This window comes from Rhododendron vialii, chromosome 12a, assembly GCF_030253575.1.
Source record: "Rhododendron vialii isolate Sample 1 chromosome 12a, ASM3025357v1".
In the NCBI taxonomy this organism is placed as follows: Eukaryota; Viridiplantae; Streptophyta; class Magnoliopsida; order Ericales; family Ericaceae; genus Rhododendron; species Rhododendron vialii.
In genome coordinates this window covers 7,149,716-7,175,621 of record NC_080568.1, presented here as the reverse complement: position 1 = coordinate 7,175,621, position 25,906 = coordinate 7,149,716, and the positions used below count along the sequence as shown (strand labels likewise).

Genomic DNA, 25,906 nt, shown 5'->3' with positions numbered 1-25,906 from the left:
GTATAAAGTCAATTTTAATTGAAAATAGAATTTGAGTTAACCAAAAAAAAAATAAAGAAGGGAGGTAAATGAGAAAAGAAACAAATAAGAAAGATTCAAAGTGGAAGGAATCAAAAGGAAATAAAGAAAAAAAACGAATAAAAAAATTCTGACAGAAAAAAAAAAAGAAAATAAAGAAGAAAAAAGAAGAAAAAAAAAAGTAAATAAAAGGAGGGAGGAACGGGAGGAGGGGAGGGGGTAATATGGGAAATAAGGTGTGGGGCCAGGGAGGTGGGGTGTCAAGGCGGGGAAAGCAGCCCTCTTCCAAAAACAGCCTGACGCATTCAATGACTCAACGAACGCGCCCCCCAGCTCCTCCTTCCAATAGAAGATTCTAGTAGAAAATTGCTCCTCTGTAGCACTACCATAGTGTTTTGGCTCCGAAGTAGCTCAAGGACTGAGCGGGCGTACTAGGACTTATCGCGTCCAATGTAAAGGGTTGAGTGCTCCTTTTCTGACTTCTTAACTATGAGGATGAAAGTACTGCAAACCTAAGAGCTGGATTGCAGTGTTCGTTCGTCGTTTTGCCTCTACGAGCGAAGACTTAATAATTTTCTAACCGTGTAGGAAAAGAAGTAACAACGTAGAATAACTTTATTATGTCATAATAATAAAATTGGGGATACAAAAGAGACGGAATAACTTTACTATATATGTCGTAATAATAAAGTTGGAGGTACAAGAGAAATAGAAATGGGAGAGAAATGAGATAACTGCTTCGCTGGGAAGGCTTTAGTTTTAAGCGTTGAGCTTGATTGGTGTGTGTACCATTTTTTTTTTTTTGTCTTCTTATATTTATAGGCCAAGTGCTCCACGGTTTTGCATGCAAAAATGATCTTCCCGTCTTGATTTCTCGTGATGGCACATGTCCCATGGCTATCATGCGCGAGTGGGTGGTTACTAACAGTTGAGAAAGGCTAGTGGACCTCTCCTATTTTTCCTCTCTGTGGGGTTATGGGTAGTTGAGAAGATCATGGGCTTACCCCACCCCTTTTTGTGGGCATGAGGGGATAATGGGCCATTTGACTTGTCAAATGGCTACGTGGCAATCATCCCTATTCTCTTGTTCCTCCTTCCACGAGACTTTATCAAATGGTTTCATCAATGTAGCAATGGGCCTATTAAAAATAAAAAAGGCCTCGCTCTCATCACACAAACTGAATGGGCCTCAATTTAATAATATGACCCATAGCCCATAATCTCAAATTATGTCCAGATTGGGTCAAAATTAACCGGGCCCAATTAAAACTGTCTTGGCCCATTAATTTTAATCTAATACCTCTCTATTTTTTGGCCCAATTTAATTAAAAGATAATTAAATAGCCTTCCAATGCTTGCCCAGGACCGGGTGCCAAAAACGGGTGTAAACACATAGCCAACAGATCAACGTACAAAAGCCTTCTACTTCAGCAAGCCAAAACCCTACTATAAATACTCCCAAACAACCTGTTCTGTTTAGAAACAGACCTCTCTTATTACTTCACTACCCATATCAATGGCACTGAGCGACCTAAAGGCTATCGGCGCGCTGCCGAGCCCGTTCGTGAACCAGGTTCAGATAGCCTTTAACTTGAAAAGAACTTTAAGAAAATGAAGGTAACTTCAAGGTTAAAAATCATGTGTTTACGCAAATAATTTTCCTACCAATATAGATCTTGTTTGATAAATCTCATTGAAATCTTTTAAACGGTGCAAAAAAAATTAAAAAATTAATTTTGATTTTATTTTTGATTTTTGTTATATTTGAGTTTGAAATTACATTTTTTTTGAAAAAGAAAATTTTGGAAGAACTCGGTAAAAATTTGTCCAGTACCGCTCCTTGTGAAGATTGGAAATGGCTTTTGGAAAGTCCCCGCTAACCCTCGTGTCATCCACTTCATCTGGTTAGTCGCTTTTGATCGACTTGCAACTAAACACGATCTGTATGCTGGCAACATCACCCCAAGCCTTTTTGTCCCATTTGTCCATACAAGTCAAATTGATGTTCCAAAGCTCTTCATTCTTTTTCTTTCAGTGTTCCTTGGTCCATCATTTTCCCTCTTCTTGTTGGTGTATTTGGGTTAGCTGCAATAGACTCCACTTTGATTCGAACCCGGTTAATAATGTTAAAACTTTTATTCACAAATATTTATTTATCACAAGAATTATATAGGTACACATAAACATAAAAACTCAACAAGTAAATACGAGAGAATATACAAATAATGAAAGGAAAGATGTTGCCTGTGAGAATGAGATTCGTGTTGTCACTGTCTTAAGGCTAATATTTCTCCACTCGTTAAGGTTCCACCGGAGTGTACTAGCCCCAAGATTAAACCCAAGAGCTCACAAGCATTCCTCATCCGATGTTCACGACCACCGAGAGGTTTGAACGAGTTACGAACCGAGTTGCCCAACTCTATAGAAAATAGTTTATGAATACTCTAAAACCCTCTATTTTTCATAACCATCACACTTGTACGGATTACCCATATATATAGATGTAATACGTATTAATATACATAATAACAATCATAAATTCCCTTAAATCTTGTAACCGATTTTGGGTTAATATAAACATAATTATGTAACAGAAGAATAATGATGATGATAATAGAGGAATTAATATTTAACATTTATTTTATTAAAAATGTTCCAACAATCCCCCACTTTTTAATAAAAATAAATATTTTATAGTTTGACTTTTAAAATACATACTAGAAACAAAATTGGGCAACTATATACTGTGAAATAGGTGAAGATGTCTTCCGGACTTGAACCTCACTTAGTGTTAATAGTTTACCTCTGAAGGATCATAGTAAACTATGTTTTGAACTAGATCCTTTGAGTCAGAGTTCAACATATCACATACACAGTACCAGTATTGGACGTTCGATCGCGGGTTAGTGCTATTAATGGCCATGCACTCGATCTTGATTCTCATGACAATTTCTATAGGCTAGCCCAAGCCTCATAGTCGCGGCCTCACGACAACTCCCACTTAGGTGAATCCTCCAAGGGTACAGTGACGAAATGTACCTTGCGAGAAAATCCTCGCCTTGGATTCATTAAGGGTTAAAACCCATCCTCAACCTGTCACTTCTTTAGCACTATGCCTTAGGAATGAGCAGGAGAACAACAATATATGGAGTCTCCTAATTTTTCTTTAGTGCTGGTATCAAGTCACATAATATGAATTGTTTTTACCTATTGCATCTCCTTCATAGGATCTCCAGCCACAGAGATTGGGTTACCTCCCTAGGTGACTTCCTATAGGCTTTGCTCATTTCCCTCGACAATTTTTAGGATCTAGCCTTGTGCTAGTCCAGAGGCAATTACTCCTCTTGGGAGTCAATAATTCTCAATATGCCTCAATTTTTTCTTTATTGTACTTTACATGCATGCTTCGGCTAGTAAAGTGGCTATTGAGAAACTCAATTGCAAATCGATTACCCTATGAACCTGAGTTGCTTTGGGCCAAAGTCCTTGAAGGCGAATACGGCAACACGACCAATAACCATTATATGGAGATGTGTTTGCAAAGGGAGCGACTTGTTCATGAAAGGGGCAAGAGTTGTGGTCCGTAGCGGTACCTCCACAAATTTCTAGTTTGATAATTGGTCAGGGGGAGGCCCTCTTCGCGGTATGATTGATTAGAGGGCCCTTTGACCATTTGCACGCCTCGTTCGGCTAAATAAGCCAAGTGGCTTATTTTTTTGTCCTTATTTAATTTTTTTTCGTATTTGTTAGTTTTTCTTCAATTTTTTGGGGATTATTGCATCGTCATGACGAAAGAAATCTAGTTAAAAATTATGATCGAAATCAATTTTTTTGAATAAAGACGAAAATAAGCCAATAAGCCAATTTTTTCGTCTTTATTAAAAAAAATTGATTTCTATCATAATTTTTTACTTTTTAGATTTTTCTCGTCATGACGATGCAATAATCCCCAAAAAATTGAAGAAAAACTAACAAATATGAAAAACAATTGAATAAAAACAAAAAAATAAGTCACTTGGCTTATTTAGCCGAACGTAGCAGTGCCGGATTTGTGGGCCAGGGGCTTCTGGGCACTGGATAACACTCCCTTTGTTTTCCCCCTCGAACGTTAAACACTTGATTCTAGGGAATTTTTTCAAGTTGTCAAATTCGAATCTGATCGCATCTGTTAGAATTCTACTTCTGGTCTTTTAAGTAGCAAGCATGGTTATGAACTTGGTAAAAATTTGTCCAGTACTCCTTGTGAAGATTGGAAATGGCTTTTGGAAAGTCCCCGCTAACCCTCGTGTCATCCACTTCATCTGGTTAGTCACTTTTGATCGTCTTGCAACTAAACACGATCTGTTTGCTCGCAACATCACCCCCAGGCCTTTTTGTCCCATTTGTCCATACAAGTCAAATTGATGTTCCAAAGCTCTTCATTCTTTCAGTGTTCCTTGGTCCATCATTTTCCCTCTTGTTTTTGGTGTATTTGGGTTAGCTGCAATAGATGCCACTTTGATTCGAACCCGGTTAATAATCCACTCGAATCCAGATTCTTCACCCTTCAAGATGTTTTGGCCTGGGGAACTGAATGGTACTTCACCGTTTACAATAACAAACCAGCAAGAGCTTCTCTTGAAAAATGGTGGTTGGATGGGAGCCTCCACCAATGGGCTCGGTTTAGATCAACAATGATGGAGCCGTAGATAGGCTCGACACAGTAGCAGCAGGAGGACTTATCGGGATCACAAGGGCAAAATGACCCGCAAAACCTGTTTCCTCTCTCCCCTCTTGCAAACCTCCCAACCTCCTTTTTTTTCCACCCACCTACAATTGGCCCTGCATTTGAAGATCAACTTCAATCCCAGCAACACTGTCAGCCACAAAGCTCCTTTGATCTGGTCCTGTTCGACTCTTGCAGCGAATCATTGGGCAATGTTTGATGGGCTATCACAATAAAATAGCACTCCGTCCTTTGAGTAACTTCATTTCTCAATGCAGGTGCTTATGGAGAAGTTCACTATGGTGAAGATTAATCAAGACTACAGAGAGGAGCGACACTCTCCCAATCCGTAGGCTTAATTTCTTTCCATGTTGCACCTAGTGCGCTATTGTTTCAATTGCAACAAGACTTTGTAGGGGTGAAATATCACAGACTTATTATTTCATTATTTGATTTGCACCCTTAGGGCCCGATTGGATGCCGTATGTGTTTTGGGTATATTATTTATGAAGGGGTGATAAGATAGAAAGGAGTATTAGTTAAGAAGGAAAGACCCACATTGATTTGATATTTATAGAGGGTGTATTAAAAAGTAGACAGTTTGGATGATGTATTAGAGAAGGGGGATAAAATAACACTTGGTTCGGATAGAGGATAAATTGGGTGTATAAAGAAGGGTGTATGATATAAAAAGCTGTCAAATGACTCTTTTGCCATTGCACAGTATTACAATAGATAATTCATTAGATTAAATATATTATTACAAAATCCAATAAAATTAAGTACTTTATCACAATAAGCAATAATAATTTAGTTTACTAATAATTTAATTATTTTAATAATTTAAAAAATAAATACATTTTGTGTTTTTAAATTGTTTTATTATCTATTTTATTTATTGAATATTTAGTTTTGTACACAACAAAATAGGAGTAAAAAAAGACAAATAAAAAGGGTCAGATTTTAGTTTTGTACAAAAAAAAATACAAATTAAAATAGGACCAAATCTACCCACCCACCCCCGCCTCTCGCTCTCTCTCTCACTACAAAACCCACCCACTTTCCCCATGGATGACCGGCACCCATGGACGACTGGCAAATTTCGAATGAGTAGATCCAGACCGACGACGGGCAAATTTTGAACGGCAACGGTACTTCTCTCTCTCTATTGTAAATGATAACTCCGGCCATAATTTTTTTCCTCTCTCTTTTTCCATTTTTTCCGTTCTGTGCATGTACACGGAGGAGATGAAGAGGGGGGATTAGGGAGGGCAGAAATGGCAAGATTTCACCTGTATTGCCCCGGATTAATTATGGCTACAACCGGAGGTAGCCATAAATTAGTACCCTCTGGCCTGTGTTAACAAAGAAGGGAAGAAACGAATACAGGAGCCCTTAATCTTGCCAAACAGTGGAGTAAGGAACCAATACACCGGATTGCGAAATACACCCGATGGATATAGCATCCAATCGGGCCCTTATTACCAAAAAAATGTCAAAACTTTTTAAATTTCAACATTGAGTGGGGGCACTTTTGGTTGGAGATTCAAGTGCAAATTTGACACTTAAGGTTGGAGATGGAGGTTTTGGATTTGAAATTTAAATATTTATTAGAGTTTTTGTAGCAGGCCGAGCAAAAGGGCTCGAGCTATTTCCGAACGTAATCCGGTATCCTTGTCTTGCCCAAGTCATTTTTCTCTCAACGTTCGGAACAGCAACCGTAGCCGAGGGTCCCCATTGCCGAGGGTCCCCTTAATTACTACTTCCTTAAATACTCCAGTCCCAGCACTCGTATGAGTGGGAAATACGTTCGTTTGGACGGCTGCCGAGGTCACACAACATGCTCGGTGCCGAGCGAAGCGTGGCCGACGATCCAGCCCGTCTGCGTTAGAACAATAACCGTGGCAATGATGATGGTCGTAACGTCATCTAAACGGTTATGAGGATAAAGATGGGGGCACGTGAAGGTGCCAGCTCATCATGAAAGTGGTTGCAAAACCCTAAACGTGATGTAAGAGTGACATCAGCCGACGCGTGTTGAGCGTTGGTGCAATGTTGGAGACCAAGCTAAGGGTTCCCTATAAATATCCCATTATGCCTACTTGGAAGAGGTACGCACGAAGAAAACCTAGCTCCTAATCCCTAATTCTTCCTTGCAAGCAAACTGACTCTTGCACCAGAGGGCCATCCCGGAGAACCTCCGGCGTGGTCTTTTAGTCGTGCTTCGTTTTGCAGGATAGAGCAAGGAGCCAGGAGCTAACCTCGAGCCAACATTCAGAAAGTACGAACCATCCGGAACGGAGCCCCCACAATTTGGTGAACCCGACGTGAAACAATTTTTCTCAGATCCACGGCGGCTCCTCCACCTCGACCACCTCTTCTGACCTTAAAAACCTCACTCCTCCAGATCTCCACCACTCTCCTCCAAAAATGGGCGGAGCACCTCCACCTCCTCTTTTTCAACCCCTCAGTTCCTCTTTGCACATCACCTCTGAAACCGGTATCAACGCTGCCTCCCCATCTCACCCTCCTGGATTTACTCCACCAGGCATGAGCTCCTCCATCCAACGTCCAGTGGGCTTAAGCGAAGACGCTCTAGCATACGTACAAATGCTAGAACAACAACAAGAACAGACCAACGTTGATGTCACCATTCTAAAAATGGAGATCGCAAAGATTAAGGCCAATGAATTTCCGACGGTTTCCCATTCTGGATCTCAGGGTCGGCGCCGGAGAGAAAATCTGCCACCCCCTCCTCCTTTGGGTGTTGATGCACGGCCAAAAAGAATCTCAATCCACGACCGCCTGGACCCACCATTGACAGATCACCGAGCTGGGGATAGCGCTCGCTTTAGGCAGCAACTTTCCCCAGTTCATCAACATCTCGGCAATGGTGCGGGACTTAAAGGAAGAGAAGGGAGCCCACATACTATTTTCTCAAGTTCATCGGCTAGAGATGAATACTCTCAGGGCTCCCAAAGCTACGATACCGTGGAATTCCAAGACAACGATCAGGCTCTCATCCCATACAAATCCGAACGGCAAAGAAGCCGAACGCCTCGAAGAAACGAGAAAGGTCCCCAGAGCCAGCTTATGGAACATGATGAAGTCCCTTGGGAAAAGGCCTACGAACGACGAGCAACAAACTCGGGAAGCGCTTGGAAACTTAACCGTGAAAAAAGCGTAAGCGTGGTCGTTCGGCAAGACGATCGTCCTAGCCGACGAAGGGTCTATCATACTGAAAATCTTCCAAAAAAGGACTACAGAAGGGTCCCCATAGAGAAGAGAAAGAGGGGATCTCAACGTCAGCAAGATGAGAAAGAAGGAAAACAAAGGGTACAAGAATACCGAGCATCGAAGAAGTCTCGGAACGCTCGGGAAGGTCTTCCCCCTTGGCCAACCCACGAGTATCAATTGAAAAAGCTGACGGAGTCACCTTTCTCGGCAAAGATCCAAGCCACGTTGCCGAAGCCAGGTCTCCACCTCCCGAAGTTCCAGAAGTTCGACCCCAGCACAACCGAAGCATACACCCATCTCATCAGCTACAGGAGCACCATTTCATGCGTCACCGATGATGACGCCATCATGTGCAAAGCGTTTCCCTCGAGCCTTGGGCGCTTCGGCTTGCTTTGGTTCAACCAATTAGAGGCTGGATCGATCCATAGTTTCAAAGAGCTTGAAAGTTCAACTATCGGTTCATCACTAGCAACAAGCAAGCCAAGGAAGAAGATGCCTTGGCACAGATGAGGAAGAGGCCCGGCGAAATGCTTGGGAAGTATGCCGAACGTTACTGGCAATTGTTTAACGAAATACCCGGTGTTGATCAATACTGGGCTGCCAGGAACTTCAAAAATGGGTTGGAAACAGGAAGCAAGATCTTAGATGAGCTGGCAATATGGGCGCCTCATGGAATGAACGAGCTAATGAGGACGGTATAACAGTTTTGTTCCTACGAAGAGTTCCTCGCCGAGCAAGAACTCCAAGTAGGACAAAACTCAATCGCACCTCAAAGCCTTCATATCCCCACGCCCCAAATCGCACCACCAAAGCCTATGGTCGTGGTCCAGCCGAAGAAGCAGGTCAACACAGTCAAGGTGGCAGACAAAAAGGGTCCAAAAGCTCATGACTATATAGCAGCAACCACCGTTTTTAAAGAGCCAATTTATTTCCTCCTCCGTACCATAGAGAGGGAACCGTTTTTTTAATGGCCGAACCCTCCCAAGTTGAACACAGAAGAAGGCAATAACAACAGTCGGAAGAGATGCTCGTACCACAATGAGCTCGGGCATTACACCACAACTTGCGCCCCCTATAAGGCACTTTTGGAAAATCTAGCGGTGCAAGGACTTCTTAATGATCATATTGACTGGACAAAAACGCCGAGGAGACAGCCGAACGCTGGTGGACCAAATCCTATTCCACGTCCGGTCGGAGTGATCAACGTTATTCATGGTTCAACAACAAAGGAGGCAGCACAACAGCTTCGTCTAGAGCTTGTCAAAGCTGAGAAAGTTGCCCAAATTTTTTCCATCGATTGTGCTCCTAAAAGAATCAAAATGCTTGAGCACCCTTGGTCAATCACTTTCACCGAGCAAGATCTTCAACGTGTCCAAACACCCCATAGCGACGCTCTGGTGGTCACAGTCCAAATCTTAACTCACTCGGTCAAAAGGGTGCTTATTGATCTAGGAAGCTCGGCAGAAGTAATGTACTTATCTCTCTTCAAGGAGCTCAAAATCCTAGAGACGTGCCTTCTCCCAGCAGAAGTCCCTTTAATTGGATTCAGTGGCACTCCAGTTTGGCCTATCGGAAGGATTACCCTCTCTGTAGTTACGGGCTCGGTTGCTTCTAATCTAGAGTTCGTCGTCGTAGACACACCGAGCCCATACAACGCAATCCTTGGCCGAAATTGGCTCCATTCAATAAAAGCCGTCGCCTCAACCTACCACCAGGTGGTCAGGTACATCGGCGCTAATGGCAAACAAGAAGATCTATTTGGAGACCAGTTACAAGCCAGACAATGTTACGTCTCGGCCATCGGAAAGTCATCAAGCTCCAAACGAGTTCATTGGGTTGAAGTCCCTGACAAACCAGTCCTCGAAGACGTCGGATCTCTTCCTGAAGAGAAATCAATTGAGGATCTTATGAAATTCCCACTCAACGAGGATGCATCACGATATTTCATGCTCGGCGCCGGTTTGCGAACCATGTGGTGGTAAAGAAGAAGAACGGAAAATGGAGAGTCTGCGTGGACTACACCAACTTGAATGATGCTTGCCCTAAGGACTGCCTCCCCCTTTCAAAGATTGATCAATTGGTAGATGCAACAGCGGGTCACGCTCGGCTGAGTTTCTTGGATGCTTATAGAGGTTACCACCAGATAGCCATGGACCCCGACGATATGGAAAAGACGGCGTTCATCACCCCCAGGGGCCTCTTCTGCTACCTGGTTATGCCGTTCGGCCTTAAGAATGCGAGGGCCACATTTCAAAGAATGGTATACCTATTGTTCGAAATTCTCATCGACGAGATCATGTAAGCTTATATTGACGATATGGTCGTCAAAAGTCTCAATGCCGAGAACCACCTCTCTCATCTTGCCGAGGTCTTTGCAATATTGAAGAAGCATAAGCTAAGGCTTAACGCCCACAAATGCGCCTTCAGAGTTAGTTCCGGGAAGTTCCTCGGCTATCTGGTTACTCGGCGTGGTATCGAAGCAGATCCAAATCAGATTTCAGCTATTTAGCAATTAAAACCACCATCCACTCCTTGGGAAATTCAGAAGCTAACAGGGATGACAGCGGCTCTCAACAGGTTTATTAGCCGCTCATCAGATAAATGCCATGTCTTCTTCCAAACTCTTAAGAAGCAAAGCCGACGAAGTTTCAAGTGGACGGAAGATTGCGATGCAGCCCTCACCGAGCTGAAATCTTATCTTTGTTCGGCCCCTCTTCTCGTCAAACCAGTAGCTTTTGAAACTCTCCATCTCTATTTAGCTGTCTCTCCACATGCCGTAAGCTCGGCACTTGTCCGACGGGAAGGCCTTGAAGACCAACCAATCTGCTTTACTAGCCGAACCTTACTCCTAGCACAGACTAGATATCTACCATTGGAGAAGCTTCTTCTAGCATTGGTTACAGCAGCTCGAAAATTGCTCCCTTATTTTCAAGAGCACCCCATCATAGTCCTCACGGAGTTTCCACTTAAAAATCTCTTGAGGAAGGCCGACCTATCAAGCAGAGTATTTCAGTGGGCGGTCGAATTAGCAAATTTTGATATCCACTTTGAGCCTCGAACTGCAATCAAGGCCCAAGTATTGGCAGACTTCATTGCTGAATTCACCCCAGGAAGCCCGGATGAAGAAACATTGGTCAAGCCTAATTATGGGATGCTAGAACAACAAGAGGCTCGAAAAACTTGGAACTTATTCAGCGGAGACGTTTGGAAGTTACACGTTGATGGGGCATCAAACAGCAACGGCGCGGGTGCAGAGGTTGTCCTTGTAAACCCTTGTGGTGTCCTTCATGAAAGTGCTATCACAATCAACTTCCAAGCCACAAACAACGAAGCCGAATATGAAGCTTTGCTTGCTGGTCTCCAAGCCGCAACAAGTTTACAAGTTGAAGACCTACAAGTTTTTTGTGACTCTCAGCTGATCGTCAATCAAGTAACAGGTGATTATGAAGCTCGGGACCCAAGAATGATAAAGTATCAGGCTACGGCTCTTGAGCTAATCCGAGGGTTAAAGGGATTCCAAATCGAACAGATCAACAGAGAGAACAACGCTCATGCCGACGCTCTTGCAAGTTTGGCCTCGGCAAGCAAAGCATCAGAATACAGACACATCAGTCTCGGCGAGATCCACCAGCCAAGCTTCGAGGTCTCGGAAGAAGTGTTCAGCATTTCCCTCGGCCCTAGTTGGATGGACGAAATCGTCTCGTTCCTCAAAGATGATACGCTACCCTCCGACAAAAAAGAGGCCCACCGTGTACGCAGCAAAGCAGCCTACTATTGGATCTCTGAGCACGGCCAACTCTACAGGAAAAACTTCACTGGGCCATATCTTCGAGTTGTTCACCCAACCGAGGTCCCAATTATTTTGACTGAACTCCACTCTGGAAGCTGCGGTTGTCACTCTGGCGGGCGTTCCCTCTGTCAAAGAGCTCTCAGTCAAGGATACTTCTGGAAAGGAATGAAGAAGGATTGTGAAGAAGTAGTCAAAAAGTACAAACCTTGCCAACTTTTTTCTCCTATACCAAGGCAGCCCGCTCAATCTCTCAAACCTATCACTAGTCCCTGGCCCTTTGCTCAGTGGGGCTTGGATATAGTTGGCAAACTTCCAACTACCCTTGGGGGCTTCAAGTTTTTGATTACTGCAACGGATTACTTTTCAAAATGGGTGGAAGCCGAGCCATTAGTCACAACGACTGAAGCAGACGTTAGGCGATTCGTGTGAAGGAACATCGTCACGAGGTTCGGCGTGCCTTATGCAATTGTTTCGGATAATGGCTCCCAATTCGTCGGCAAAGAGTTAACTAGACTCTGTGCTGAATTCGGAATTAGATTCTTCAATTCAACCCCATCCTACCCCCAAAGCAACGGCCAGGCCGAAGCCACAAACAAGACTATCTGCGCTGGCATCAAACGTCGGCTAGACTCTAAACGAGGAAAATGGGCCGAAGAACTGCCTAGGGTCCTTTGGGCCTATCGCTCCACTCTCAGACGCTCCACTGGCCAAACTCCCTTTGCAATGGCCTTCAGCATGGAGGCTGTCATTCCACTTGAATCCAGGTTCCCAACCCTCCGCACTGAAACTTTCGATCCAGAAACCAACAATGATGCAGTCGCTACCGAGCTTATTTTGGCCGAAGAAAAGCGAGACGATGCCCAGCTCAAATTAGCTAACTATCAGCAGGAAGTCGCTCGGGGATACAATCGAAGCGTAAGGCTTAAAAAGTTCCGAACCGACGACTGGGTCTGGCGAAAGGTTGTCCGAGCCAACCAGAAGACAAAATTCAAACCAAATTGGGAAGGACTCTACAGGGTGATTAAAGAGGTCGGCAATGGCTCATACAAGTTAGAAGACAAAGAAGGAAGGGAAATTGAGAACCCGTGGAACGCTCTAAACCTCAGGAAGGCATACCTTTGAAGCTTCTCAACCTATCACGTCCTCTTCAAAGTTTATTACTTGTCACTTACCAAAATGTTGTACCTGTTTTGGTCATCCTATTATTTAATGAAAAGTCTCCCCAATTTCTGAAGTATCAATGTTCTCTATATTTGATTACAAACTTTGATCACTATAGCTCGGCATTCTAACCATTACAACTACGTTCGGATTTCTAAATTGCAAACACATTATGGCTCGGACAACTTGATTTCCAGCCACAACTCGATCAAACATATTGGTTCGGCTATGTTCATACTTTGACTTGAACTAATTGCCACTTAAAACATTTACTTAACATATTACGTTGGCACAAGATTGGCATTTGAAGCCGAGCCTTATACCAACGTAGGGGCTGTTACAAGTAAATAAACCTGGAAACAAGCCAAGGTTGCTTGACCTTCGGCGGCCAAACTCAAAAAATATTTCTAAGGCACAGAGGAATATCCAATGAAGCAACAAAAGTGAGAAATTTCACTAAGTCATTAAAAGATAAACTGGAGATTCGGAAAGCTCTTGCATAAGATGGCTCGGCTCGGTAAACAATTCATTGTTGTACCTCTTCAAACTATTACACCTGGCATGGCAAATACCTAATGTTCGGTGCCATCCAGTCCAAAAAAAAAAAAAGAAGCAAAGTTCAAAATATTCAGAAACAAAACAAAACTTAAGGAGAATCCTAAACTCGGGCATCTTCAGCAACTTCGTCTTGAGCCTTGGAGCGACTGTTACCATCACCAGCCTTCTCTTGTTGATCGGCCACAGGCGCTTCGATCATCTCTTCATCTTCATCCTCGGGAGGCAAGGGTTGGCATTCCTCTTCAGTGTAAGGAAGGTCAAGATTAGGCACGATTGGCTCGGGCAGTTGCTTAAGGAAGCCAGACTCAGGCTGAATTGCCATTACACCAGCCATTGCATCGGCACCCGCGGCATATTCCAGCCTGAAAAAGTCAGGTAACCGAGCTTCTAGCTCGTCGTTGACCATCTTGTGAGCAACCTGGGTATACTCAAGAGCGGCCCTTTGGATCCCTGCCTCGTAACCTCGGGCATCAGCAACTTTAAGTTTTTCTTTCTCCTCGCCCTGCAACTTTTTCACCTCGGCATCAGAAGTCTCGGCGGCAACTCTCGCCTCAGCAAGCTCTTTCTTCAACTTTTCCATCTCGGCCTCCTCATCCTTGAACTGCTGCTCCGAGATCCTAAACTTGGTTCGCCAGGAATCTCGATCAGACCTATACCTCAATCGTTCGGCAGAAACTTTGGAAGCCTTGTCATACGCCTTCAGCGCAGCTTGCCCAGCCTAATCAAAAGAGCAAAGTAAAAAAAAAATGATGATGATGATGAGTGAAGAAGAGAAGAAATAAGAATTAAAAAAAAATGGGGAGGAACAAACCTGAACAAGATGAGAACACATCTCACCAAGACCTGGAAGAAGTTCAGTTGGAACTTGATCGTAATCCCTTGGCAAAGCCAGCCCTCTCAAAAGAGTGATCGCAAGGCTCGGCTCCTCTTTGACCGAGTCGTTCTGGAGCAGAACCCTGCCATCAGGCATTGTGTAAGAGGGGCTGAACTGGCGACGCACGGCAGCTTCAGTGACGGGATCGATAAGATCAATATGAGGTTCAGAAAGATTCCCCTGGTCCTTTGAAGTAGGGGCTTGAAGAGTGTCAAGAGGCACGGATTGAGAGATGTTCGGCAGAACAACGTCCTCTGACGTTTTTTGTCTCTTCTCCTTCTGACTCTGCTGCTCAGAAGAGCTTCGGCTTCGGCCAGGATTAGTCGTCTTTGTTGGGATCACGGGCCTTGGAATGTTCCTTCTTGACATGTCTTCAAAAGAAGGCTAGAGAAGTTCGGCAGATTCGAACGAAGTAAGCCACTCCTCTGCTGTAAATCCAATCCTCGGCAATTTCACTCCCCTCTGTTGCCTTTTCTTTCGGATTTTGACGGCGTTGGAGGTTACTTTCTTCTTTTGTACAGCCTCGGCAGGCGGAACACTGGATGTCTTTTTCTTGCTCGGAACGACCTCTTTCCCTTTTTCCTTCCTCCTCAGCACACCTTTGTAGGAGGGTCGGTAATCAAGAAGGGTCGGAGCGTGACGGCAAACCTGAGCAAGCAGCGTCTCGTTCGCCTTCCCCGGAGAGTTGGTGTTAAGTACCTTAGAAATTGGGCCGAGCTCTACAAAAACAACAACACAAAGAACAACAAATCAAGAAATACCCTCAGCAGCAAAGAAGACAAAAGAAGAACGTAATAAAAGAGTTAAACACGTTCGGTCTTATCACCTCTCGTATCAGCCACTTTCGGAACAGTGTATCGACGGAGACCATCGCCGAACTCGAAGTTTCCATGCACTTCGAGGTAAAAATAAGCCCATTTGTTGGTATCCGAAAGTCCGTCGATCAGGGGCTGCTTTTTGGGACGCGTCGACAAATACCGACGGCCAGATTTGCCATGTCTGGACATGGTGTATGTAAAAAACAGGTCGGTTGGGGTAAAATCGAGGTTCTGGCTCTCGATCAGAGCTATCACCGACATGATTATACGGTAACTGTTTATTGCGAGCTGGTGGGGGGCCAGGCTGAACTTCCAGAGAATCTCCCTAAGAAAAAGATGTATGGGGAACCGAAGCCCAGCCTCGCAAATGGCCATTAGTGCTCTTGACTCTATGAATCAGAATATCGTCGGGAATGTTATACTTCATGCGGAATGCTGCATATTCTCCAGAATCGCCACTGAAGTAGTGAGCGTAAGGGCATAGCAAGCCTTTATCGAACAGATCGGCATCGCTCGGAGCCGACGTTGAAGCTTTAGCTCCTGACATGAGCCTCGATTTGGCTTCTTGGCCCACTTGTGGCTCGGTCTCAGACTGGGTCTCTGGGGAAAAACTTATCTCAGGATCCGTGAGGAAGTCATCCGCGGCATACTCAAAATCTCGCTCGGCGTTAGAGTCGTCAGACACAGGAGAAGTTGCCGACATCCTGGTTGAAGCTGATTCGATCGCTCGGCCGCTCCTCAACCTACGCAGCTCGAGAAGCTCGCTAATGAACTGACGATCGGATTCGGTTTCCGAGCAATCCGAGTATGAAGACATGTCGATGACCTCGTGAGCCAGACCTAGGAAAAAGAACAAAGGGGTATTAAGCGGTTGAAATCTGCGCCGACAAGAAAGCTGTTTGGAAGTTCGGTTCATCTTATCGGCTCACGAGTCATAGGCTAACCTATAATGGGCTCGGTATTCCTAGAAAGACTCCCTAAGCTCGGCCAATCACAAAATTGGGGACCGTTCGGTTATTTAATCCCCACCACAAGAAGTCGTTCGGGGAGCCCTAAACATCCTATTGGGGCTCGGAAGAACAAGTTGAGTTCAGGGATGAACGCCAACGTTCTTCCCAGTATTCAACTATTCACACAGAACAAAAACCCTTAAAATCACCCCAAAAACCCAAAAAATGTGCATAAAAAGCAAGGGAAGGAGTAAAACGATAAGAATCGATGACATACATGAAGATTTCTCTTGGAATCAGGCTTGAAAGTGAAGATCTGGATTCGAATCGAGTTCTGGAACGGAATTGTAGAGAGAGAAGCTCCAGGCGCTAGAGAGAGAAAGTGCAGAAGAGCTTTCTCTCTCATTCTTCACCGTTATTTATAGACGGAGCGGGGCTTTTCGAATTTCCCGCCCATCATTTCACAGCCGAACCCCTTGCCAACCTCTATGTGACACGTGGCGACTGAAAGCCTTGCCCATGCCAGCCGTCTCCTCATCTGCTAAGACGTCCTTTCGACTGACACACCCGTACAAATTCTCGACAGCTGTCATCCTATGTGGGGCTCGGATTATTCTGTTACAGGTTCGGATGAAGATCCTCGGATGAAGCTCGGCCAAATCTTAAATCAATCCATACCAAGTAAAGAGCTTCAGCATGGGTTGAGGGGTTATTGTAGCAGGCCGAGCAAAAGGGCTCGAGCCATTTCCGAACGTAATCCGGTATCCTTGTCTTCCCCAAGTCATTTTTCTCTCAACGTTCGGAACAGCAACCGTAACCGAGGGTCCCCATTGCCGAGGGTCCCCTTAATTACTACTTCCTTAAATACACCAGTCCCAGCACCCGTATGAGTGGGAAATACGTTCGTTTGGACGGCTGCTGAGGTCACACAACATGCTCGGTGCCGAGCGAAGCGTGGCCGACGATCCAGCCCGTCTGCGTTAGAACAATAACCTTGGCAATGATGATGGTCGTAACGTCATCTAAACGGTTATGAGGATAAAGATGGGGGCACGTGAAGGTGCCAGCTCATCATGAAAATGGTTGCAAAACCCTAAACGTGATGTAAGAGTGACATCAGCCGACGCGTGTTGAGCGTTGGTGCAATCTTGGAGACCAAGCTAAGGGTTCCCTATAAATATCCCATTATGCCTACTTGGAAGAGGTACGCACGAAGAAAACCCTAGCTCCTAATCCCTAATTCTTCCTTGCAAGCAAACTGACTCTTGCACCGGAGGGCCATCCCGGAGAACCTCCGGCGTGGTCTTTTAGTCGTGCTTCGTTTTGTAGGATAGAGCAAGGAGCCAGGAGCTAACCTCGAGCCAACATTCAGAAAGTACGAACCATCCGGAACGGAGCCCCCACAGTTTTGACACACAAGCTGCTTTTAGCTTCTTTCTTTTGATGGCTCACTTCTTTACTAGGATTGTTTTTCCCTCTTCTTTTTCCGTAAAAGAGCAAAAAACTCACACTAAAAGCTCAGAAACAAGGTTTTTTTTTTTTTAAATGTAAAAATAAGTGTAATTTTTTTGAAAACCTATTAAGAAGATTGTTCCAATGTTGATTCAAATAGTTGGTGAATGAGAACAACAGCAGCAATAGAGCAATTTATGAAAGTCCTCAAGCAATTGGAGGATGCTTTTGCCAAATGTGGCAATGGAAAGGACTTCTTCAGCGGTGACACTATCGGATAGCTCAATATTGCTCTCAGAAGCTTCTGGGTTGGCTGAGAGCGTTGGAAATGGTGGCGGATATAGAGCTGCTCACAAAACCAAAACACCAAGTCTATTTGCTGAAAGCCGAAAGGTTTTGCTCAAATGCTGCTATGAAGGATATCATTCCAGAAGTAGAGAATCTTGTGGAACTTATAAACTTGACGGCTGCTAGCCAGAGTCGGGCTCCTCTCCAATCCCTTTAAATAGATTAGAGAGAACACTCTTTCCAATCCGGATTCAAAAAAAAAAAAATATCAATCATACTTCAATGATCGGAACCGTTCACAGTTTTTAATTCCCTGAGAGCATCAAGCATGCCAAAATTCAGTTTGATCAGTTATTGTTTGATATGGTTTCAAAAGAGATTTATATTGTAAAAAATTTAGAAAGGGGATTTGTTCCAATGTTGTAATCTTATATTTTGCAAAATAATGTATTCCATATGTGTTCCGAAATCATATCTAATGATGTCCAATAAACTTTATTTTTGGCATACTTCATTTTTGTTTCTCAACGAGCAAAACAACATGAATTGTTTCGATCATTGATATGAGATCGTAAGAAACTTTTACAGGACAGAATTAAAGAGGAGCCGAACTTAGCCAGCCTGCCAGAGCTAAAGCACAGTAATTTTCCGATTCGGTTTTCAGAATGGCTGCCATAGCTAAAGCACAGTAATTTTCCAGTTCGGTTTTGTCGCCTACATGTCGAGAAGTTGGGCTGCTTGCCTTCACAGATTACTGGCCTCCCTGACGCATTCAATAACAGGACAATGCAGTCCTATTCATCTTCCCTTTTCCAAGAGGTGTTAGGGGCACATCAGGTGTGGTACATCTCAGTCACATCCCTCTCACATACAGGTAGGGTCTGTTTCAATGAGCCCTACCTGTATGTGAGAGAGGTGTGACTGAGGTATGCCATACCGATGTGCCTCTAGTATTTTTGCTTTTCCAAAATCACTTTGACGCATTCAATGACGCTGGGGGCTCCTTCCAATGGAAGTATCTAGAAACAATTAATTCTATGTAGCACCATTGCCTTTCTGGTCCTCTGGATGGAAACAATATATTAAGTTGCACCAACTGGTGCTTGGAATTTTGGAGAGGACGAAAGATATTTAGTTGGACGGACCCACAAAAATCTGATAGGGCGAATGCTGCACGCCAAGAATTCCAATCCATATGACTTTTTATTATGGGTGATGGGGTCTCCTCTCCAATCAGGGACGGAATTGAAATTTTATCTTACCAGTGACAAAATGTATATTAAAAAAATAAAAAAATGAATTACAATATTAATAGTTATCGACTCTACAAAAAAAATTAAAACAACATAACAAAAATTATAGTAAATCATATTTGTCATTTTCACAAGGAGTACAAAAAAGACTAACTTTAATTTTTAGGTTATATAAGTTGTTTTAGAGTTAAAGTGTGAAGTTTTTTTTTCTTAATTATACCTCATCTTTTATATTATTTCACTTTGACCCATTGAATTTAATTTTGGAATACTTTTTTGGCTCTCCTTTCTTGAAAAAAAAAAAAAGAAGGTTTAGGAATAGTATATAACAAAAAATAAAGGAAAAAAAATCTAGCAGTGGCAAAACTATATATGTTGGGAATAATTTTTTTTATACATTTAATAATTGCAATTTATAAAATTCTTGTCGTGGCGGCCGCCACCACTAAACTCCCCTGGTTCCATTTAATAGCCATCTAATTATGGCATGTAGATATTTCATTTCTATCCTTTACGCAAAAGTGGAGTCTTCGATGGCCATGGCTTCCGACACCCGGCCCAATGGCTTGCAACCGTGCACTGCTTTGTTTTCTGTTTATTCCACGATGCTCTCGACTGATTTCTAATGGTCTTCGATGGGGGTCCAGATACAGTCAAAATCTTCAGCGTCATTTTATGGGTTCAAGTGATTAAGTCAAATTGGATGTCAAAAGACACACTTTATCCTAAATTACCTGAAATCAACAAAAACATACCTTACGCGTAATATTACATAAAATATCCGATAATAAACAAAATAATATGATAAATGGGAGATATTAAGCATAATAATATAAAATATTCTGTGCTTATCACTCCTCATTAGCCCTTTTTCTCCACCACCTCCGAAGGGATGTGTTTGTTGGGGAGGAAGGTAACATGGGGATGCCTATAAGATTCATGACCTTCAATAGATATTAGTTGAGAAGTTCAGTGAGCCGAAATAAAATTATTTTTTGGTTGCAATATTGTTTTGTTTTACAATTATTTGTGCAAATATTCTCATTCAAAGTGGAATGCTTATGTACAAAAGTATAGAGCGGAAATCAATGTCCAAACTTTTATTGGTATGTATTACTGCTATAAACTTATAGTGGAGTGATTTTCACACTCCCTTTTTTGATTTTGATATTCACACTTTCTTCTTTGTTTTATTGTGAAAAAATGAAAGTTTTTATTTTATATTATAAAAGACAAAAAAAGGAGTGTAAATATAAATAAGAGAGTGTTAAAATCAATTCCCTTATTATATTATTTCTTTGCTATTAAAAAATGGAGAGTGATTTTGTCACTTCCTTTTTTGTTAATGCCACTCTCTTTTGTGTCTTTGTTAGATGATTTGTTTTGTGAAAAAATGAGAGTTACATTAACAAAAAAGAGAGTGATAAAATCAATTACCTAAAAAATATATTATACTGTTTCTTTTGTGCATTTATGCAAGGATTTGCTGCTACTATCACATAATTTGAAGTTTCAATTTATCAAGCCCCACTTTGCCATATTCTCTCATAGTTGAAGGTCCTGTTTTGCTTTTATCGTCGTCTTGTTTCACTTTAGGATTTCATAGTAACATGATTCATGTTTTCGATATAATACGTAATTTCTTACCATATCAGAAACCCTGTTCGTTTTGGCTAAAGTGGTTTTGGGCTGAGACTTAAGAGTTTGTTTATTTTGAGAGTCTTAGGTTTGCTTCTTCTTATCAGTAATTTTTGGGGCCAGGGATGGATTCAAGAATTTAGTGTAGTGGGGGGACTTGTTAATCATAATGACAAAAATTTATTTTTGTAGTCAACCACAATAAGATCGTACAAAATTAAGGCATGTATTACTAATTATAAAAGTTTATAACGCTTACTTTAAATTAAATTAGGTAAAAATGAGCACAAAATCTCATACAAAATTTTTAAAGTATGTTCTAAATGAACATCAACAAGTTTAGAATGACCGAGTTAATTTTGTTAATGACTTTGTTTTACAATATTTCTCCTGGATGGTTAAAAATAAAAATAATCAAGAAATCATAGTTCCAAATAGACAAACAATTCGTAAATCAACAAGTATAAAATACACCATTTGATGAAATTCAGACATAAAACTAATTACGTATGTGTTTTCTCGAGATATATGTAAGTGTACGTGTATGTTTACATATTAACACACTTTCATAATTATGCTACTCCCTTCTCCTACTTTGTTGTGCCCTTATTTCTTTTTGGAATGTCTCAAAATGATGTGCTTGCTTCAAAACTTTTCAATTTTGGATGTCTATATTACCATATTACTCCTCATTTCTCCCTCCCAAATTCAAATTTTGAACTTGATTTGAAAGAAAAGTAAAGTAAATTAATGACATGATAAGAAAGTTGACAAAAAGTCATAAGTTACAAAGGGGTAAAATCGTAAAATTGACACAAAGTCAATGTAATTATGAACTTTCCTTAAATTACGTGAAAGTAAAATAGGCGCAACAAATTGGGGAGGAGTGAGTAATTTATACAAAAAATATATTTTAATTTTGAGTGGGGGCACGCGTTCGAGTGGGGGCACGTGCCCCGAGTGCCCCCGCTTCGGTCCGTCTCTGCTTGGGGCTGCCTCACCCCACGCGTTAGCTTGTGTGTGAAACGGCTTTGAAAGGCATTTTAGATATTAGTCCGAAGTACGTGCAAGTTAACCCAAAACGCTCTGCACTACAAAAAAAAAAAAAAAAAAAGGAAGAAGAAGAGGGAGGAGGAGGTAGAATCGAAAAAGAATATTCTACTAACAGGACGATCCAGTCCTATTCCTCCTTCCTCTTCCATTCCAAAAATGGGAAAATTTCAAAAAAGCCCCTGAACTTTCTGACAACTTGCAAAAAAATACCTAAACTTTCACTATTAACAAAAAAATACCTAAACTTAGCATTCCGTTAGCAATTAAACCCCTGCCGTCCAATTCCGTCAATTTTTAACGGATGAAGCTAACGGAAGGAGTTAACTTTTTATTTTTTTTTACTTTTTACATTCAAAAATTACTTTTAACTCTTTCTTTTTTTTATTGGTAAATAAATATGCAATAAAGTTCTTTTTTTTTCTTACTATTTATCAAAAATTACTTTAACTTTATTTTTTACTATTTACAAAAATAATTTTACCCACCATCTTTTTTGTTACTTTCAAATTTTACCTTTCCCCTTCTCTCTCTCTCTCTCTCCCTCTTTTTTTTTTTTAGAACTTTAACCCCACTCCACCAATCAACTGTCAAAGCTCTAGCTCTAATTTTAGAAATTCGAAATTACTCTTTTTTTTAGCATTTTTTTTTTTGTATTTTTTACTTCCAAAATTACTTTTAACTCTTTCTTTTTTTATTGGTAAATAAATATGCAATTAAGTTCTTTTTTTTCTTATTATTTATCGAAAATTACTTTAACCCTATTTTTTATTTTCAAATTTTACCTTCCCACAACTCCCCCCCCCCCTCTCTCCCTTTTTTCTTATTAGAATCGACTCCACACCACCAATTAACCCCACAACCAACCGCCAAAGCCTTAGCCACAATTTCAGAAATTCAAAAGTTCTTTTAACCTCTTCTTTGTAACCTTTTCTTTTTTTTACTACTTTTACTTTCAAAAATTATTTTTAACTCATTCTTTTTTTAGTCATAAATAAATATGCAATAAATAGTAAAAATGGGTTAAAGTTATTATTATAAATAGTAAAGATTAGGGTTAAAGTAATTTTTGATAAATAGTAAGAAAAAAAACTTTATTTCATATTTATTTACTACTAAAAATAAAGAGTTAAAAGTAATTTTGGAAGTAAAAAATATAAAAAACAAGAATGCTAAAAAAAAGAGTAATTTCGAATTTCTAAAATTAGAGCTAGAGCTTTGGCAGTTGATTGGTGGAGTGGGGTTAAAGTTCTAAAAAAAAAAAGGGAGAGAGAGAGAGAGAGAGAGAGAGAGAGAGAGAGAGAGAGAGAGAGAGAGAAAGCGAGAGAGAGAGAGAGAGAGAGAGAGAGAGAGAGAGAGAGAGAGAGAGGGGTAAAATTTGAAAGTAACAAAAAGATGGTGGGTAAAATTATTTTTGTAAATAGTAAAAAATAAAGTTAAAGTAATTTTTGATAAATAGTAAGAAAAAAAAAGTTTATTGCATATTTATTTACCAATAAAAAAAAGAAAGAGTTAAAAATAATTTTTGAATGTAAAAAGTAAAAAAAAATAAAAAGTTAACGCCTTCCGTTAGCTCCATCCGTTAAAAATTGACGGAATTAGACGTCAGGGGTTTAATTGCTAACGGAATGCTAAGTTTAGGTGTTTTTTTGTTAATAGTGAAAGTTCAGGTGTTTTTTTGCAAGTTGTCAGAAAGTTCAAGGGCTTTTTTGAAATTTTCCCTTCCAAAAATAGCCTGACGCATTCAATGACGCCACGGGTCAACAAAATTCTTCTTCTTCAGCTAGCCAAAACCCAACTATAAATAACAATCCCTCCTTTTCTATCAATCCATACCCACTCCCAAACAACCTCTATTCCATTTACAAACAGTCCTCTATTCTATTTACTTCACTAACCATAACAATGGCATCGAGCGACGTAAAGGTTATCGGCGCACCGCTGAGCCCATTCACGAACCGGGTTCAAATCGCTCTCAATTTGAAATCCGTCCACTACGAGTTTCTCGAGGAGTCATTCCCATTCTTGACCAAGAGTGAGTTGCTTTTGAAATCGAACCCGGTTCACAAGAAAGTCCCTGTTTTGTTCCATGGGGGAAAACCCGTTTGCGAGTCTCTCGTTATTGTGCAGTATATTCTCGACGTATGGACTGATGGCCCGGGTATTCTCCCTTCGGATCCGTACGATCGGGCCATGGCCCGGTTCTGGGCTGATTACCTTGATGCTAAGGTATGCTTCTGGTTTAACTTCATTTGTAGCTAAAAAATGGATTCCTTTCGCTTTTTGGCTTTGCTTTGCTGATAACATTTTCGTTTTTTTTATTAATCTTGAAATTGTAAATTGATGGGGTACATGATTAAAATTGAAGTACATGATTTGAGTATCTTTTAATTTGATTAAAATTTAAAATCGAACTTGGTTTGGTAGAAGTTTGACTGTTTGAGTCAAATAGTGGACTTAACTTTGAAGGCTCCCTACCTTAACAGGGCCGTTTTCATTAAAAATTTCAGACTACAAATTATTGCATTTATTCATGTTGTTTACTTCTTCCTCTTCATTTTTTCCTCATCGCTATTTTTTCTTTTTTTATACCACTTACAATTTATGGGGTTAGTGGGAACAACTTGACATTTATGAATAACAAGAAGTTGTCCATAATTTATTGGTTAGCGGAAACGTTCCTAATTGCATGTATGCAATTAATGTAAGTACATGATTGTGCGTGCAGTGGTGGCCGTTACTGAGGGGGCTGCATAATGCAGAAGGAGAGGAGGCAATAGCGGCCGCACTAGAGCAATTTATGGAAGGGATCATGCTGTTGGAGGATGCTTTCGCGAAATGTGGCAAGGGAAAGGACTTCTTCGGCGGTGACACCATTGGATACCTTGACATAATCCTCGGGAGCTTTTTGGGGTGGCTGAGAGCGACGGAGAAGATGATCGATTTAAAGATCCTCGACGCAACCAAGACACCCGGTCTATTCGGATGGGCGCATAGATTTGGTTCAAATGCCGCTGTGAAGGATGTTATTCCGAAAACGGAGAAGGTTGTGGAGCTTGCCAATATATTCGCTGCTATAGCTAGAGCCCAGTAATTTCCCCAATTTGGTTGTCACCAAGTCAATAATCTGGGCCGCTTAGATTGCTCAGGATGGTCTCTGTAATTTTTTTTTTGGTAATTTTGTTTCCAATTTTGGTTTCTTTTTTCTTCAGAGTTTTGTAATTCAATAAGGTGGCATACTACTTATATGGAAACTACTGGTTATGTATTGATTTATATCCAATCTGATAAATTAGCCAAACCAACAAATACACAAAGCGCGAAGACCAACTAAGAAAAGAAATGAAGAATGCAACGCACAGTTTCTCTTACGGGGTTTCCCAATTGTATAGTTCAACATATTCATGGTGCAGCCTATCAAAAAAAAAAAAAAAAACCATATTCATGACGCAGATCAGTGTTCACTATATATCGATGAATTAAGATAATACAAGTAATATCGCCAGCTATGCATATCAACTATGGAAAATGATTTCTGCACTCCTTTTTTTGTTTATGGCACTCAATTTATTGTCTTTTAGTGAAGTTTTTGTTGGGAAACTGAATCCCCAAGACCCAGTAATGACGCGTACAGATTAGACAACAAAAATTGTAAAACCCTATAAAGCGGAATTAGGGTTCTACCTCAACTCCCTGCGACACGAACGCTGGTTGAACTTGTTATAGCACGTCTTGCTATAAACCACGAATACTGCTCGACCGTACCTTACGATCTTCTATCGTATTCCCTGCACGTCTAGAACACGAACCAAGTGTGGACTCTTTCGTGATCTATTTGCTCTCTCTAAGCCTGCCTCTATTTACTGAAGAATAGAAAAACATCATACTGACCTAGAGAGCATAACGTGTATATATAGGGCTACGATAGGGACCTAAGGAGTAATAAGTCTGGGCTCCCAGTGTAAATAAGAAAACTTAATCCCACCAGGATTCTATTTCTTATTTCTCTAATTATAATTCACCCCACTACAGAATTATAATTGCACTCCCGTCCTTATCTCAATTATATTACGAGCTCCATGATATTAAATACTCATTAATCTCCCCACGTTAA

The 25,906-nt window shown here is 41.4% G+C and overlaps 2 protein-coding genes across 2 annotated transcripts; both read left to right on the top strand.

The window, feature by feature from the left end:
- Positions 1 to 10,517: 10,517 nt before the first annotated feature.
- Positions 10,518 to 13,101, top strand: LOC131309371 (uncharacterized). Its single transcript, XM_058336025.1, has 5 exons — positions 10,518 to 10,964; positions 11,031 to 11,225; positions 11,376 to 12,085; positions 12,182 to 12,665; positions 13,030 to 13,101. Exons 1-5 carry the CDS (start codon positions 10,518 to 10,520, stop codon positions 13,099 to 13,101), a joined length of 1,908 nt encoding a protein of 635 aa, XP_058192008.1.
- A 10,414-nt stretch (positions 13,102 to 23,515) lies between these two features.
- Positions 23,516 to 25,062, top strand: LOC131310357 (glutathione S-transferase U17-like). The gene is made up of 2 exons (XM_058337342.1): positions 23,516 to 24,021; positions 24,521 to 25,062. Exons 1-2 carry the CDS (start codon positions 23,698 to 23,700, stop codon positions 24,884 to 24,886), a joined length of 690 nt encoding a protein of 229 aa, XP_058193325.1. The 5' UTR covers positions 23,516 to 23,697; the 3' UTR covers positions 24,887 to 25,062.
- The last annotated feature ends 844 nt before the right edge of the window (positions 25,063 to 25,906 follow it).

Coding starts and splice junctions, on each gene's coding strand:
- LOC131309371 (XM_058336025.1), top strand. CDS start 10,518: ATGACAGCGGCTCTCAACAGGTTTATTAGCCGCTCATCAGATAAATGC. Junction 12,086..12,181: donor ACTACCCTTGGGGGCTTCAA/GTTTTTGATTAC, acceptor ATTCGTGTGAAG/GAACATCGTCACGAGGTTCG. Junction 12,666..13,029: donor CTCGGGGATACAATCGAAGC/GTAAGGCTTAAA, acceptor TGATCACTATAG/CTCGGCATTCTAACCATTAC.
- LOC131310357 (XM_058337342.1), top strand. CDS start 23,698: ATGGCATCGAGCGACGTAAAGGTTATCGGCGCACCGCTGAGCCCATTC. Junction 24,022..24,520: donor CTGATTACCTTGATGCTAAG/GTATGCTTCTGG, acceptor TTGTGCGTGCAG/TGGTGGCCGTTACTGAGGGG.